The sequence below is a fragment of the Anser brachyrhynchus genome (genome assembly GCF_964034855.1).
Source record: "Anser brachyrhynchus genome assembly, chromosome: 1".
NCBI classification, from domain to species: Eukaryota; Metazoa; Chordata; class Aves; order Anseriformes; family Anatidae; genus Anser; species Anser brachyrhynchus.
Genome location: NC_137694.1, coordinates 179,581,987 through 179,597,331, shown reverse-complemented (window position 1 = coordinate 179,597,331; position 15,345 = coordinate 179,581,987). Strand labels below are relative to the sequence as shown.

General features: G+C 40.5%; 1 protein-coding gene across 6 annotated transcripts in view; it reads right to left on the bottom strand.

Annotated features, from left to right (window-relative positions):
• Window positions 1–15,345, bottom strand: part of NAA16 (N-alpha-acetyltransferase 16, NatA auxiliary subunit) — a 65,212-nt gene that overhangs the window by 44,056 nt on the left and 5,811 nt on the right. For all 6 annotated transcript variants that reach the window (XR_013949479.1, XR_013949480.1, XM_080587674.1 and 3 more), the window contains 4 exons: window positions 9,666–9,750; window positions 7,411–7,515; window positions 3,036–3,193; window positions 1,381–1,515 (listed from right to left, as the gene is read on the bottom strand). Coding sequence is in view for 4 of the 6 variants with exons in the window: in XM_080587674.1 (XP_080443800.1) it covers window positions 1,381–1,515; window positions 3,036–3,193; window positions 7,411–7,515; window positions 9,666–9,750 (483 nt within the window). In the remaining 2 variants the exon portion in view is untranslated. The remainder of the gene's footprint in view (window positions 1–1,380; window positions 1,516–3,035; window positions 3,194–7,410; window positions 7,516–9,665; window positions 9,751–15,345) is intronic.

Genomic DNA, 15,345 nt, shown 5'->3' with positions numbered 1-15,345 from the left:
AGATTGTGATAACTTCAACAGACTCAACTGATTTAACATTTTTATCTATGGCAGATGGTATTTGAATCTGGCTTACTAGACTGAAGAGTGTATCATCATGACTGCCCCCAGACAAGCATATTCACACACAATCTTTTAGAAAAGGCAACAACATGAGCAGTATCACTTCCGTTCTCTCCAATGAACCAACACAACTGTTAAGCCCTCCTGGCCCTTAAGAAAGCCTCACTTTCTTACAGTCCATCATTTGCAGTTTCCCATCTATTATATATTATTTCTAATTACAACATCAAACTCAGACAGGGCTCTGCTGATTCATGCAAGAACCATGAATTTGGTTATCAAACACTCATAAGAGATGGCCCAATTTATTGTTTTTGGCTATCAAGCTACACATCCCTGGCTTACAATGTCTTATATGTGACCACATGATACACGATCAAGACACAAACACTCTTAGCAACTACTAACTTGCTTTTCCCAAGTTATTCCACTTCTGGCAGCATGAAAGGATCTCAAATGCAATTATCTTAGACGAGATGCAACATTTTTGTTCAAAAAAACACAGCAATAATCACAATCTATAGATCAGGTAATATTTCAGTACCTGTGCATGGTATTTCCAGCACATCTCCCAAGTTGAAGACCTCTATAAACATGTTTTTTCTTTCTATGTTACAGAACATAGAACGCATCCACTGTTACGTTAATTCAGACTTTATAACGCCAAGTTACCAATAACAGAAGTGAATGGTATCTCTTTAAAAAAATGTTATACTTGGGGATTTTAGTATTGTATCATTTGATTTATTCTAACAAGTTTCAGTAACACCAGATCTTCTCAAACGTAAGAATTTCTAACTCTGCTTTCATGCAGCTCTGACACCAAGCACTGATTTTAAGTGAATAATACATAGATGCATACAAAATGAAGAAGTTTACTTTCATGCTCTTTGTAGAGGTGTACTGATACCCATATTATGGTAGGAGAAAGTAAGAGGGCATCTATGCACAGATCCAATATTAAACAGGATTTTCTGAAGTTTTACCTACTGTAAAGGGACAGTATCATCACCAGTTTTCTTTAGCTGCACGTCTCACAGACTTCAAGTTACTCAGTTATTCCACATGAAGCTACCCTTACTTCTTCAACCCTAACAGCTTATTGCTAGGAAACAAGTGAGCCTGTATAATTTGCATCAGCTGCTAGCTCCTGGAAGAGATTTCCAGGAGCTAAATGTTCATAGAAGAAAACTCCACAAATAAAAGAAATGTCTTCCTCATTAGTTCTTCCTAATTATGAAGAACTAATTCTTCAGATTGTCTCTTATACCCAAAGTGGTTTTTTTTGTTTGTTTGTTTTAGAATAGGATGTCTTACCTGCTGGGTTTTTCTAAACTCTTCAAGTAGTTTTAAGGCCATATCATAATCTTTAAGTAAATGGTATGCAATTGCATATCCAATCCAGGAAGCCCGTTGTGTGGGGCGCAGCTGAAGTAGCTGGTATCTTGTCTCCTTGAGTAAAAGAAAAGCCATTTAAAAAAAAAAAATCATTACCATGGTCTATCACCACTAAAGCTAACAATTTAAAAGATATTTGAAAAGCCCTAAGCTAGACTGTTTTTGAAATTCTAACAGAATATGCAAAAGAAGCATGTTTCTGTCATAAAAGCTTAGAGTCTAAATATAGGAGTTATGGCACAATGCATAAAAATCTATTTATTGGTATACAAAAACCGTCATTGTCAGAAGTACCTCTTATGGTCCTCTTATTTCCAACGACAGAGCTTTGAAGTCTCAGTGGGTTCCACTAAAAAGCACAAGCCCACTGCTGCTCAAAGAGCAGTCCTATTCCACTCATGCCCAGGCACAAGGTCCGGATACTTACACTGCTGCAGTGCTTCTCCGACCTCCCTTCCTCAGCCAAACCACATCTCAGTTATCTGTTTCTCTTCCCTTCGCAAATTCAACATGCTCAGTCAAGTAGATCAACTAATGTGGAAACCCACAATCCAGCCCTCTTACTTCATATGGAAGAGGACAAAAAAAAAAAGCAACACTTCTCCCTTTGGCAGCCAAATCAATTCAGCTATTTTGAAACCACTGACTCAGTTCTTACACAAATTCAAAGTTTTTATTCGTGATAAAATCTGTATTGGGATTCATGAAAGCAATTTGCATGGGGCAAAAGTTTCCCATATCCTCAATAAAACCTAGGGTGTGGAGATGTTTTGGTTTTTTTTTTTTTTTGGTTGGTTGTGTTTGTTGTTTTTGTTTCTTTTGGTGGAGGGAGCAATCACTATTTAATACAGCCCTCAGGATAAATTCAAAGCACTTTCAGCAGAGTGACGCATCTCACAACATTCCATAAAAAAATTTCATATAACACACCATTATCCATATTTGAAATTGTTCTTGAAACAATGTAAGTAGTACTAATTTCTACAGACTTTCAGAGAAACCTGGATTTTTTTTTGTTGTTTGCAAAAGCACTTCTTATAGGATAGGCATCTCTAATCCAATAAGCCCTAATAAAACCCTGCAAGACATAACAAAGAAAAAATTCCTCACAAAACCATAAGAGCTATTTTGTTTCTTTGCTCGCTTTTATGACACCATGTAACAAAGTTCAGTTTCATGAGCATGTATTTCTAACAAAGAACGCCCTCAGTACATGCAACCAAAACTTTGTTTGCAATACTACACAATAACGCAAGTACTCTCACTTGTTAAGCTTTAAGCCTTATCCTTTTTGTATTTTAATGAAAAATCAGTTCACAGCCAGAATTTTAAAAAGGTGATTCACTAGTCAAGTTTTAATAGAATAATTTTACTTCTGGGATCTGCTCCCAATATTATATGGAGCTCTGCTGCAATTCATTTTCATACTTTCCAAAACAACGGTCTAAAACACTTCCTAGTTTGAAATATCAAAACCAAGTAGTAAGTAAATTACTACCAATAAAAGAATTAATAACGGAATGTAACAAGAGAATACTAACAGTATTAAATAGGAGTTTAAATAGAATACTTACTCTATATCCTTCTAAATCCCTCATCTGGATCTGCAACAGAGAAAGATCTCTCAAGATCTGTAGATTATCCTTATCTAGCTTGAGCGCATTCCGGTAACACTTGATGGCTTCATCATACTTCTTATCAGAACGCTGCAAAAGACCATAGACGTGCCAACCTAATACAAGTTAAGGAAGACACATCCACAGTTTTCACATAGCAATTTTTTGCGTTACAGGGCATTCATGTTACAGACCAAATAACTTGATGGCTTCCTTGAAGACTGTCACCCTTTACAAACTAAAAACTTTAAAAAAATAAATGATTCAAAGACTGAATGACACAGAGTTATTCCTAGAGATGCATTGCTTAAAGTATACTACTGTGACTACAATAGGATTTTTTAATCCCTAGAAGTGACTCATTCTAAAAACTACAGTTGGTGTACAAGTTCTACTTCACCCCACCTGCCTATCTGCAACCTCAAGTAGTCTCCAGATTTTACAGTAAGGGACATATACAGCTACCTTTCGTTCATCAATAAAAGGAAATCTTAACACTTCTGGGCACTAAATGTCTTTGTCAGATTCTCAGCATCTCAGACTTCCATCATGGTGTGTCTTTTCACATTTCAATAGACTTCTCTGCCAAGCATATTTTTTTTTTCTAAACTGTGAAAAGATTCTGAATTCAAAGCATAAAACCAACAGGTGTCATAGCAACACATTACACTGTGTGTTTACATCTGTCTCCTAGAGCTGTATTAAAAGAAATACTACTTGACATGATATACTATTTGCTACTTCAGGTTACTAGTAGCTCACTGAGGCAGTATCTTCCGCAGCAGTAATTCTGCACTACTTGATTTTCAAATCAAAGGTGACTCAAAAGTTCTCTCCTGAGGCTCTCTCATGTGCCTCTGAAGCAGCTAAGCCCAGAAAATCCTGGGAAAAGGTATATGCATCCTTCACCCGCTTGCAGTTTCAGCCTTGTGAGCTATTTGTGCCAACAGCCAAAAAAATTCATCAGTTCTTATTCTATTGAATTGAAATAGAAGCAACTGTTCCCTCCAAAGTTACAAGCATTTTGAAACCAGTAAATGGAGAAGGCACAGAAGAAAAAAAAAAGTGGTTTAACCTGCTCAGATTAATCAAAGAAACTGAAAGATAAGTTCCTCCTTTCTTAGAAAGACTCAAGTGCTAGAGTGAGTTCCAGACATTAAGACAAAAAGCAGGTTGGAAGAATAAAGGGTAAGACTTCAACTGAAATAAAAGTATGGTAAGAATTCAGAGTCTGAGGGAAGCTTCGATTACACAAGAGCCCCTGGTTTATGTTTCTTCTGGAACACCAGTCACTTCAGATGAATGGTACAAGAACTTCCTATACCGCTTTGAGACTGCTAGCAGAGCTGCTGCTGCTGCCATAAGGATGTCAGACTCCACGGAGGGGGATGGGATTTGGAAACAGTTCCTGAAGTCGGTCTGACTCGGCTGCTGCTTTCTATAAATCCTGCTTTGCCTATTTGTGTTCAAGTACCGAGGACATGAATCAGAGTTAAATGCAGCACCTTCAAATTGTAGCCTCATGAACCGCTGATAATTTAGATCCTTGCCTACAGCAAGACTATTCAGTCCAAAAAAAATTTGTTCTTACACTAAGATATGATGCTCCAAGCTATTTATTGTGCATCGTTACTGTTCCCAGATCCAACTGGTAATCTGTTTTAATCCCTCATAAATCATGTTCTTCATCAAGCAATCACGGAAAGCAAGGCATAACTCCTTGGGAACCAAGTCTGTACAACGGCAGACACCAAACAAAGTATGACAGCTGGTACAAGCCAATAAAGCACAACACTACCACTTCATTATATATCAGACAGCTCTGGCCGGTCTTGAATGTGTTCCTAAAGTGTCCTGAAAGCCTAACATGCCACCTACTGAAACACTGCATACTGAAATAAATGCAGAGCCTTGATTCAAATTACATTTTAAAAGGGTCAGAACTCATTTGTACTTCGACAAGAAAATGTCAGCATTTCTGAGTAGTTTTACAGCTGCCATTTTCTCCCAAACCTCAGTGGGGGAAACTACTTGAACCTGCAGAAGAATCAAAGTTTTCTTCATCCTTAAACAAACCAGGACATTAAGGTGACCAACTGTACTTTAATCATCCTCTACGACATACTATTTAGAAAGCACAGATGACAATACACCAAAAGCACTTTCACCCCTTACTGCAACAAAACAATACACAGACATTTTTCAAGTCCTTGAAACCATCTACCAGGAGAAGGTGCCTTCAGTGGCTACCCCCGGCCTCTCTCCCTTTAATCCAATTAACAGTCCTTAAGCTCACGTGGAAGAAACAGAAAGACTATTTTTGAGAACTTCCCAAGCTCTGTTTAGGTAATACTGAGGATCAACACCTTTTCAACTTCAGGGCTAATCACAAGCCCCTGTAAATTCTCTGAGAGAATCACAAAATCACCTACGTTGGAAGAGACCTCCAAGACCACCTAGTCCAAACTCTGACCTAACACTAACAAGTCCTCCACTAAACCATATCGCTAAGCTCTACATCTAAATGTCTTTTAAAGACCTCCAGGGATGGTGACTCAACCACTTCCCTGGGTAAAAGAAACCTTTATTAAGAAGTTCAGCCTCAGACCCAAGTTCCTCAAGGGCAAGAATATATCTTCTCCTCCTGACTCTCCCCACACACACCAGAGCCCCTCCAGCAGGAGAATCAGCTATTTGGGCAGCGGCATTGTGATCATCAGCTGCTCTCACAGCATGGTAATAAAAAGATGTTTGCTATTTCTTAAGAACATCAAAAGATGACAACCGAAATACCGTGACCAACCTTTGATGCCTGGTCTGAATTCATTATGCAGCAAACCTCTGCTCAGTAGAAAAGTAATTCTGCAAGCAGATGCCTTGCTCGAGGCTTATGAGAGGATTCACTGAGAGCTACAACAATACACTTGAATGCAAGAAGTGGCAACTTCTTGCTTTGTCAGTGCTGATTTTAAGGATGCAGCTAAAAAAAGAAAAGGACGCTTATGCCTAGGAGGACTCAGGTGAGCTTATACTTTCTCTGAATTCAGAATACAAAAAAATCCTTGTAGTCATCTTACAGTAAGATGAGTTTTAAGAGTCAGCAAAACGGTGAGAAATCCAGTAAAATTCACTACAAAAACAAACATTTTTTTAAACTTATCTGGGAAGTACCTCTTTGACCACCCCATACAACCAAAGTAGACTGGAAAAAATATCAATTCTTCCAGTGAGCCCTCCAGCACTGGAAAGGAAGGATTCTAGACAATTTTAAGAGTCCCACAAACAAGAATTAGGATTGCTGATAAATAAATAATTCCAGAGTGGGATTTAAGGGTAGAGATTTGTTTCTCCAAACTTGCCCAGATTCTTTTGCTCCTCTAAGCTGTAAGACTTCTTACACAAATTAAAATTGCTTTGGTATTCCTTACCTATTTAGCCCTTAGATCAGGAAGGAGCAAGTTACATTTGATTCTTCTACACTATCTCTCTAGAAACTCTAATGTCCTCCATATGCTTAGAGTCTTTTTGTTTGTTGTCTTTTTTTTTTTTTTCATTGGGGGAGATGTTTTTTGATCTGCAACCACAAGCTCCCTGGAGGTTTAACATAGGCATAAACAGAAATCCCTTTGTGTTAGCCAGACAGCAATCAAAAAGTGTTTCTTTCAACCATGATACCCTGGAAGATTTTTTTTTTGGATAGTAAAAAAATAAAATCAAACAAGATTTAATGGAAAACTTGCCCCTGAATAGACTTGACATGCACATAGAATACATAAGGCAAATTTAAAGTAGGCTCCTACCTGTGGCACGACAAACAAAAGATAGCTACTGCCAAAGTTCTTGGGTAGCTGACATATATTTCATACATATAGACTTTTGGAAGACAAGCTTAGAAGACAATGGTAGTCATCAAGCCAAATGATCTAAACCACTGTTTAAAATTTAGTAGCAAAATAGATATTTTCATAGCACCTCTAGACAGCATTTCTTATACCCAACTAAGAAAAAAGAAAACTTTAGAAAAGGGCCAGATTTCACACGCTGTACTTACTTTCTACAGAAAGTAAGCATCACAAATGGTCTTTTTGTAAGACACTTAAACGTGAAAGGCATTTTATTTTTCTTAAAGATTCTGTAAAATTGTAGAAAGTAAAGAAAATGTATTTTTTCAAGTATTTGACTACAAATTAATATTAATTATATGCACTTCATTTCAGATTTCTATATACAGACCATATTATGTATTTCAAAAGTATGGGTTGATGCAGCAATAAGATGATACACAAGTGAGAACACACCAAAAAAAGATCAGGTTTTATATTACAAAGGATACAGACGTGACTCTTTACATCATTACGAAGTCCTTTACGAACAAACTCATATGCTTCTTCCTTCTTCCCTAAACAGTTCAAGGTCAGTCCTTTCATAGCGAGCGTTTCTGTAAGAAATATCATATACTTATGTTTCTCACTTCCCAGATGCCAGTTTTCACAATGCAGATAGCCTTTGAAGTTGTTACACAGTAAAGTTCCCCATTAAATGATAAATTTAGATCAGAATAGCTGCCTTACACAGCTGAAGGTTGTTATATGGAGGCATTTCCTTTCTCGAAACTGGTCTTAAAAGACCTTTGCAGAGCATCATACAGATGTGATGAACATGGACAACACAAGCTTTGGTTAAATCTATTTTTTCATTAGTGAGTTAGCAATAAGCTGAAACAATTTTAGAGGGCTTGGCTTTATGTACTAAGGTTCCAGGTAGGCAGAACATGAAAGAAATTTATCAGGTTGTGTCACACCGTAAGAAAAAAAAATCTGTCACAACCAGTTTATTGCAGGTTGCTTTCAAAACATTAGTTAAGAGGACCTTATTTCCTGCTACAGTACTTTGGGGGTAAAAGACCTTCTCAAAGTAGTAGGATTTTGATAGGCAGAAGATTCCAAATAATATGTTTGCATGACTATTGCTTTTCTTCTTCCTGCATTCAAGTAACACTGTGGGAAACAAGCTGCATGTAAGCATGCACTCTGTCTGAAAGCTCATCCAGATTCATGGGTGGGTTCATTTTTGTTTTTGTTTTTCCTGCTTAATACGAGACCGTTTATTTTCACCCACTGCCAGAAGATTATTAGTCTCATTTTCAACATCATATTCAGTTTTTCCTCTAACTGCAACATTTTCCCCTGCGTTAATGGAAAGGGCCCATGATCTCAAGGTCAGTTATAATGCCTGCTTGAACTTTAATTGGTAGACCTGTCTCTAACAGTTTTCTTTAAGAGTACACCTAAAGTGAAAGACAACCCAAAATAAGCCCTTTTGTTTTGTTTTTAAACCATCCTACATCCACACTGTGGGAACACAAAGCCAGAATGATACCCTCACAGCACACCAGGAAGCTTGAAAAAGAATATCCCCACTCTGTGAAGGAGGGCAAGCTACTCCTACCTTCCCACACCAGGCAGATAACCGTCCAGCCATAGCAATCCATCTGTTTATCACCTTCTCACTAAATTTTTATAATTCCTTATCTCTGAAGCTAAGTGTGACAACAGTGCAGCTTCCCATCAGATCATTTCACTGGCTTAGTTCTGCTTCAGCTGTTCATTCCAGGCTTTGCTCCCAAGCTTCAAAGCCACTAGTGGCTCAGAGCCCAAGTAGTATATGGACTGCCAAGGCAGCTAGCTGTCCTGGAAAAGTTTAAGACAGCAGGAGCAGAAAAGACATAGAACTGTGTAGTGAGAGGTTATAAAAACACACGTGTTAGTAGAGGTAAGTGATTAGGGCACAAAGCTAAACAGGCCACTCCATAGTTTTGAAGCAACTAAAAACCTGTACTTCTACCTCTAGGGAAGGAATGAAGACAACCAAAAAAGAGCAGGCTCTGATGAAAGAAAGATTAGTCAAACGTTTTGCCAAGATTTGATGAAGTCAGAAAGCAAAGTAGTTTTGACACAGTACATGCACACTCAGAATGTTAGACTGCCTGAAGAGCAGACAAACAAAAATTCACTGTATCAAAAGAAGTATTCCCTGAACCGTGCAACAGAAATCCCGTAATGCAGTAGGACTAGGGTGTCTTACTGATGATTCAGTTCTAAGAGGTGTAAATAAAACCAATATTGCAGGAAACTGGACAGGAAAATATTTATCAGAACAGGTCAGTCCAAGCATCAAGTAGCAATGTGATTGGCAGTACAAAATATACATTTGACAAAAAAGGTAAGATTTTTAATTCTTTGGCAGAACACCTTCATGTAATGTTCAAAAGAAGGGATGGCTTTCTATTAAAAACCACACTAACATTTTGACCTGGAAACCTAGAAAGGAAACTTAATTGGAAACTTCAATGAAGCGTGCATCTACTATACCTTTTGATCTTCCTACCACAAAGGGTTTCTGACTATGAGCTAGTGGGGACATTTGGTGTGAATGCACTATGACTAAAGATGCAGAGTATTATTCGGCCACAAGGACAGAATTATTCTCACTGACAAGCTCCATTCTTTCCCAAAAGCATCAAATAGACTGACTATCCATTTAAACACATGACAAAGGAAAAAAGAAACTTTTGAGCTCCGCAGTTACCTCCATGTTCAGCAAATTTTGGGTTAGAGAGTATCATCTTGCAGAACTTGAGTCCATTTTTGTACTGTTTTTGTTCATAACATTTCTAGGAAAAAAAAAAGGAAGAATTACAATTACCAAAATGCATTTTAAAACAGTATCTTAACATGCTAGTAAAAATGCAGTAGTAATTTCAGTGAGGTAATCAGGTCACTAACAAGCTCTAGCTGAATATGACTATTCGCATTACATTGCCTTTTTTCCAGCATTCAGCACAATATCTGCCTTCATTCATACACAGTCGGTGCTTTGCCTCATGGTCTCCACTGAAACTGAACTGCTGGGACCAAGTTGGCTGCTCCTTTTCAGCAGAAATAGGAAAGGCAGATAGTGTGTTAAGAATTTTTGCATTGGAGTATAAAAATGGCGAGCCAAGTTAGATAACTTGACTCCACAGAACTTCTGAGAAGAGTCACTGCCAAAGAAACCGACCTCTCCATTTGACATCCCAGTTCCCCTAGTGGCCTCCACATTAACAACTCGGAGAGAAGACTTTGGTTGTCACGGATGTAGGCTTTGGGGAGAACAAGAGAAACCTTGAAGTAGAATAAACCTGTTACCTGTTGTGGCCTCAAAAGAAATACATACACAGATAATTTACCTGGGCATTAAAAAGGTAAGTAATAGTTGGAATAGTACAGCTAAAAAGCTACTTTTAAATTTGTTTTGGGTACTATTTACCTAATGGTTATATAAATCAACAAATAATGCTGCTCCATTGGGGAAAAGTTAGAAAAAAAAGTACAAGTGAACCTTATTCCCTCTTCTTTGCAACACATTAGCTCGTGCTAATAAGCCAGTTAGATTTTAGCCATTTAGACCACTAAAGCTGATCACTTTAAAACAAGCTTACATAAGCCAGTTAAGGCATGCTTGTATCTGTAAGCATGAAAATGATTTATGGTCAGCTAAATATGTTGTTTGTCTGTTGTTTTTTTTTTAATTAAAAAAACAGCTTAACTTGGCATCATTCAGTTAATAAGGTGTGATGTCCTGCTCCATTTTAGATGGTTATTTCAAGGAGAAATGATGCAGTTTTGGTTACATACTTTGATCTTTAACTGTCTGTAACAGATCTCTTCCACTCCATCGATCTTCCAGGACAGAGGTAAAAATCTGTATTAAGTAGACACAGTGTGTGGCGACTCCTTTGCAGCTATAATGCATCATATTGCTTCTCAGGGCACAGGCAACACAGAAACATGCCTGTGCTCACTTCCGGGTTATTAGCTACGGTGGCAAAGCACAAGTCCTCCCCCAGCCCACGGGAAAAAGCTTAGCTGCAGACAGCTTTTAGTTACTTGTCTGAAACTCGGGACATTTGTAGTTAACCATGATTAACCGGAAACTAAATCACAGAATAATTTTAGTTGGCAGGAACCTTTGGAGGTCACCTAAATCACCCCACAAGACAAAAACGGCCAACCTTGACATTAGATCAGGTTGCTCCGCCTGGCTGACTTCTAGCAGGATGGCCAGGGGGTTCCACCATGGGCGAGTAATTATACTGGGGCAATTAACGTTTAAACACCAAGAGCAAAAAGGCTTTGAGAATTTTCTTAACTAAGAACTAGGTTCCACATCCTTATCTAAAATAATCCAGGTTGCAGCAAGCCTTGGAGTCCCCTCTCAGGGACTGGGGAATTCTCCCATTGATCTGTTTTTTCCTTTCTCAACATAATATGTTTAGTATCATTTTTGAAGAGCCCTAAGAAAACACCAACAACGCTTTAAGTATGCTTTCTAGGTTTATTCATGTGTTCCTGAAAAAGTAACAGAACAGCAAGCGTTCATCCATGATTCTACAACTCTTACAACACTGAGTAAAACTTCAAATATATCGTAATGCTTGACCAACACACATTTGAGTCAAGGATTCACTTAAGACAGATCAACTGCCTGAAGAAATCCTATCGACTATCCTTGTTCTGATGTTTTCTTCTCGAGTTCAGTCTCGGGTCTGGAACAAGAACTGAAGCTAGATAATCCCAACCTGCTTATGGTACGGGCCTCGCTGGTTAGCCAAAAGATGACTTCCCAGCACCCCCACCCCTAAATAAATATACATATGTGCACGTGTTTGTAAATAAGTCACCAATTCATGTCAGTAGACTGATAAGTATGTGTTTATGCCAGTAAGAGAAAGGACCTTACTCAGCAATGCAGGTTATTAACACTCATCATCAATGTCTACAGAGGTACCGGAACGCTTGCAGACTTAGTCATGTTGACAAGCCCAGGGCTTTGCAGCACCCCAGCACCACGAAGGACTGCTTTTGAACTCCCTCCTCTCGCAGCACGAGCGAAACTCAGTGGGCTCCACCTGCAGCTCGCTTACAGGAGGCAGGACCGGGGTCAGTGCTGTCTCACTTGGCGGTACAGGTGGGATCCATAGCTGAGAAACCTCGTGTCTCCATGCGGATTCAAGTTCTGTGCTTGTCAGGACAAATGTAGCTGTGTTCATCAGGATCTCTCCCATTGAATTAAGTCTTTCGGTACATCAAAAGCTCAAGTTAATATGCTGTGGGTTTGGTTTTTTAACTTGTTTTTAGAAAGAGCCTGATCTGCTGTGCTTAACATGAGGCTTCCCATCACCCTTCCACAGCCACTATTTCCTGCTAAAAACTAAAGCCAGATCACAAATGTCTACACGCCTGAAACCTCAAAGGGAGGTTCTGGCAAGGCCAAAACACTATCCAGAGCTTCTGCTACCAGATGTTTGCCAGAGAAGGTAACATCCTTCCAAGAACATCTCATCCTGGATTATTCTCTTCTTCAACACTAACTCGGAGATATAATCCACTTGCAGGGTTTGACACACAGCTAAACCAGACATCAGTCCACGTGCCTCCAACTATGTACGAGTGCCTCTGACTGCAGGTCAAATGGCACAGCACCCAGGAGGTAACCACAAAAAAAAAAAATCTTGTATTGGGAAAATGACAAAAAAAACAACAGTCTTGTATTGGGAAAACAATCGGTTTTTAACACACTGGAGTTTAATACACAGATCAGCAATTTCACAGCTGAAGAACATCTCGTTCTGCTCCTCAGACATTAGCACATGCTCCTGAGAGCCATCTATCAAAAATAAAACCTCAACTGGATAATCAAAGAGAGACTGCAGTTGCTTTAACTGATTCCCTTCCTTACGCCGTGTCCCGAGGGCCCAAACATCCCGAGGAGATGTGATATTATTTCAGAAGCCATTTTCAAGTGACGACCAAATAAAGGGCAAAATATCACAAAGGATGAATCGTGCCTGACCAGCCTGGTGGCCATCTGTGATGGAGTGGCTGCATCAGTTGACGAGGGAAGACCGACTGATGTCATCTACCTGGACTTCTGTAAGGCCTTCGACATGGTCCCGCATGACATCCTGGTCTCCAAATTGGAGAGAGATGGATATGATGGTGGACCATTCAGTCGGTAAGGAATTGGCTTGAAGGCTGCACCCAGAGAGTGGTGGCCAATGGCTCCATGTCCAGGTGGAGGCAGGTGACAAGTGGTGTCCCTCTGGGGTCTGTCTTGGGACCGGCGGTGTTTAATATCTTTATCAGTGACACAGACAGTGGGATCGAGTGTGCCCTCAGCAAGTTTCCAGATGACACCAAGCTGAAAGGCGCAGTTGATACACCAGCAGGAAGGGATGCCATCCAGAGGGACCTGGACAAACCTGAGAAGTGGGCCCACGTGAACCCAGTGAGGCTCAACAAGGCCAAGTGCAAGGTGCTGCACCTGGGTTGGGGCAATCCCAGCCATGAGCACAGACTGGGAGAAGAGCTCACTGAGAGCAGCCCTGAGGAGAAGGACTTGGGGTTCTGGTGGCCAAAAAGCTGGACAGGAGCCATCAGTGTGTGCCTGCAGCCCAGCAGGCCAACTGCGTCCTGGGCTGCACCACCAGAGGGGTGGGCAGCAGGGGAGGGAGGGCATTGTGCCCCTCTGCTCTGCCCTCGTGAGGCCCCACCTGGAGTGCTGCGTCCAGGGCTGGGCCCAGCACAAGGAGGGTGTGGGGCTGTGAGAGCGGGGCCAGAGGAGGGCCGTGAGGGTGGTCAGGGGGCTGGAGCACCTCTCCTGTGAAGAAAGGCTGAGAGAGCTGGGGACGTTCAGCCTGGAGAAGAGAAGGCTCCAGGGAGACCCCCTTTTTCAATACTTAAAGGGGGCTTATTATGAAGAGATGGAGAGCAACTTCTTGCTCAGGCAGACAATGACAGGACAAGGGTGAATGGTTTTAAACTAAAAGAGGGGAGATTTAGATGAGATATTAGGAAGAAATTCTTCACTGTGAGGGTGGTGAGGCACTGTCACAGGCTGCCCAGAGAAGCTGTGGCTGCCCCATCCCTGGAGGTGTTCAAGGCCAGGCTGGATGGGGCTTTGGGCAACCTGGTCTGGTGGGAGGTGTCCCTGCCCATGGCAGGGGGTGGAACTGGGTGATCTTTCAGGTTCCTTCCAACCCAAGCCATTCTGTGGTTGTATGATGTGAAAGCGTAGCACCACATTCAAAGAATCAGGACAAGTGTCACATCAAACCAAACAGCAGTGTTAAGCACAGCAACTCTTTAGTCAATATAAATGTTTTAAGTCTGAGGTTGTTTAAGATGGTCTGTGGCTGTAATCAAGCTGCCAGTTTAAGTTCAACCCAAATGAACCAGTCCCCTGGTGAGCATTTTAAGTTTTCTTTAAGCACAGTTTAGCTCTTTGTAAGTAGCTGAAACCGGACAGCCTCACACTTTTAAGAGCACCTTTTAAGTTAATTAGTCTTCCCTAGTACTGATGAAGTGCTCTCCAACAAATCCGTACATCCCACTTGCAAACCCCTTCACAATCTGAAAAAAGTTTCAGCCTTCTTGCCAGGCAGAATCTTCTCTTGTTGCTAAGATTTTGCTACAAAACTCGAGGATTCACTTGAACAACATTTGAATCTTATATACTCAGTGCTTCAATGTCTACATCCCCTACTTTTTAAACAGTACAAGCCTGCTGTGTAACACTGACGGGGGAGGAATGCAGAAGGAAGGAACCCAAGAGCTAAATGTGCAACAGCAGAGGTAAGAGAAACGGACAAGGCTTGGAGATCAAAACCTATGGAAAGGATGCTGGAGGCCAGTTGCACTGGAAATCTGTCCATGCCACAACGGGAACTGAATTCAGCAACAGAAAACACAAAGTTATCACTGACTGATTCCAAGCAGCATCCTTTGTGGGGAGCTGACAGGTATTTAGTGGCTGCTCAAATTGTCGATACCCATTTCTGACCCAAACCAGGTACAATCAAATGCAGCAACATCAGGTCACTGTCACTACTCTTCGTAACTGACATAACATTTAATACTTGGACCTTTTAAAGTCTTCAGTGTTTTATCGTACCTCTATAAACGTCTTCAGCATCTGACAGGCCATCTAATGCTTCCCACTGCAGTTGATGGAATCACCTAAGCACCTTTCTGGGATTTGGGGCAGAACTCAGCATACACTGCTCCTCTGCTACCAAGTAACTTACTAAGTTATTGACCAGTTTGACAGCAAGGTCTGATGCTACCTTTTTTGGATAATACCCAGCTAAGTTGTGAAAGAGTTCAGCATTTGAGTTGGAAATACTCCTTGTATCATGCAAAGTTTGGCTCCTTTGCAATACTGGCAA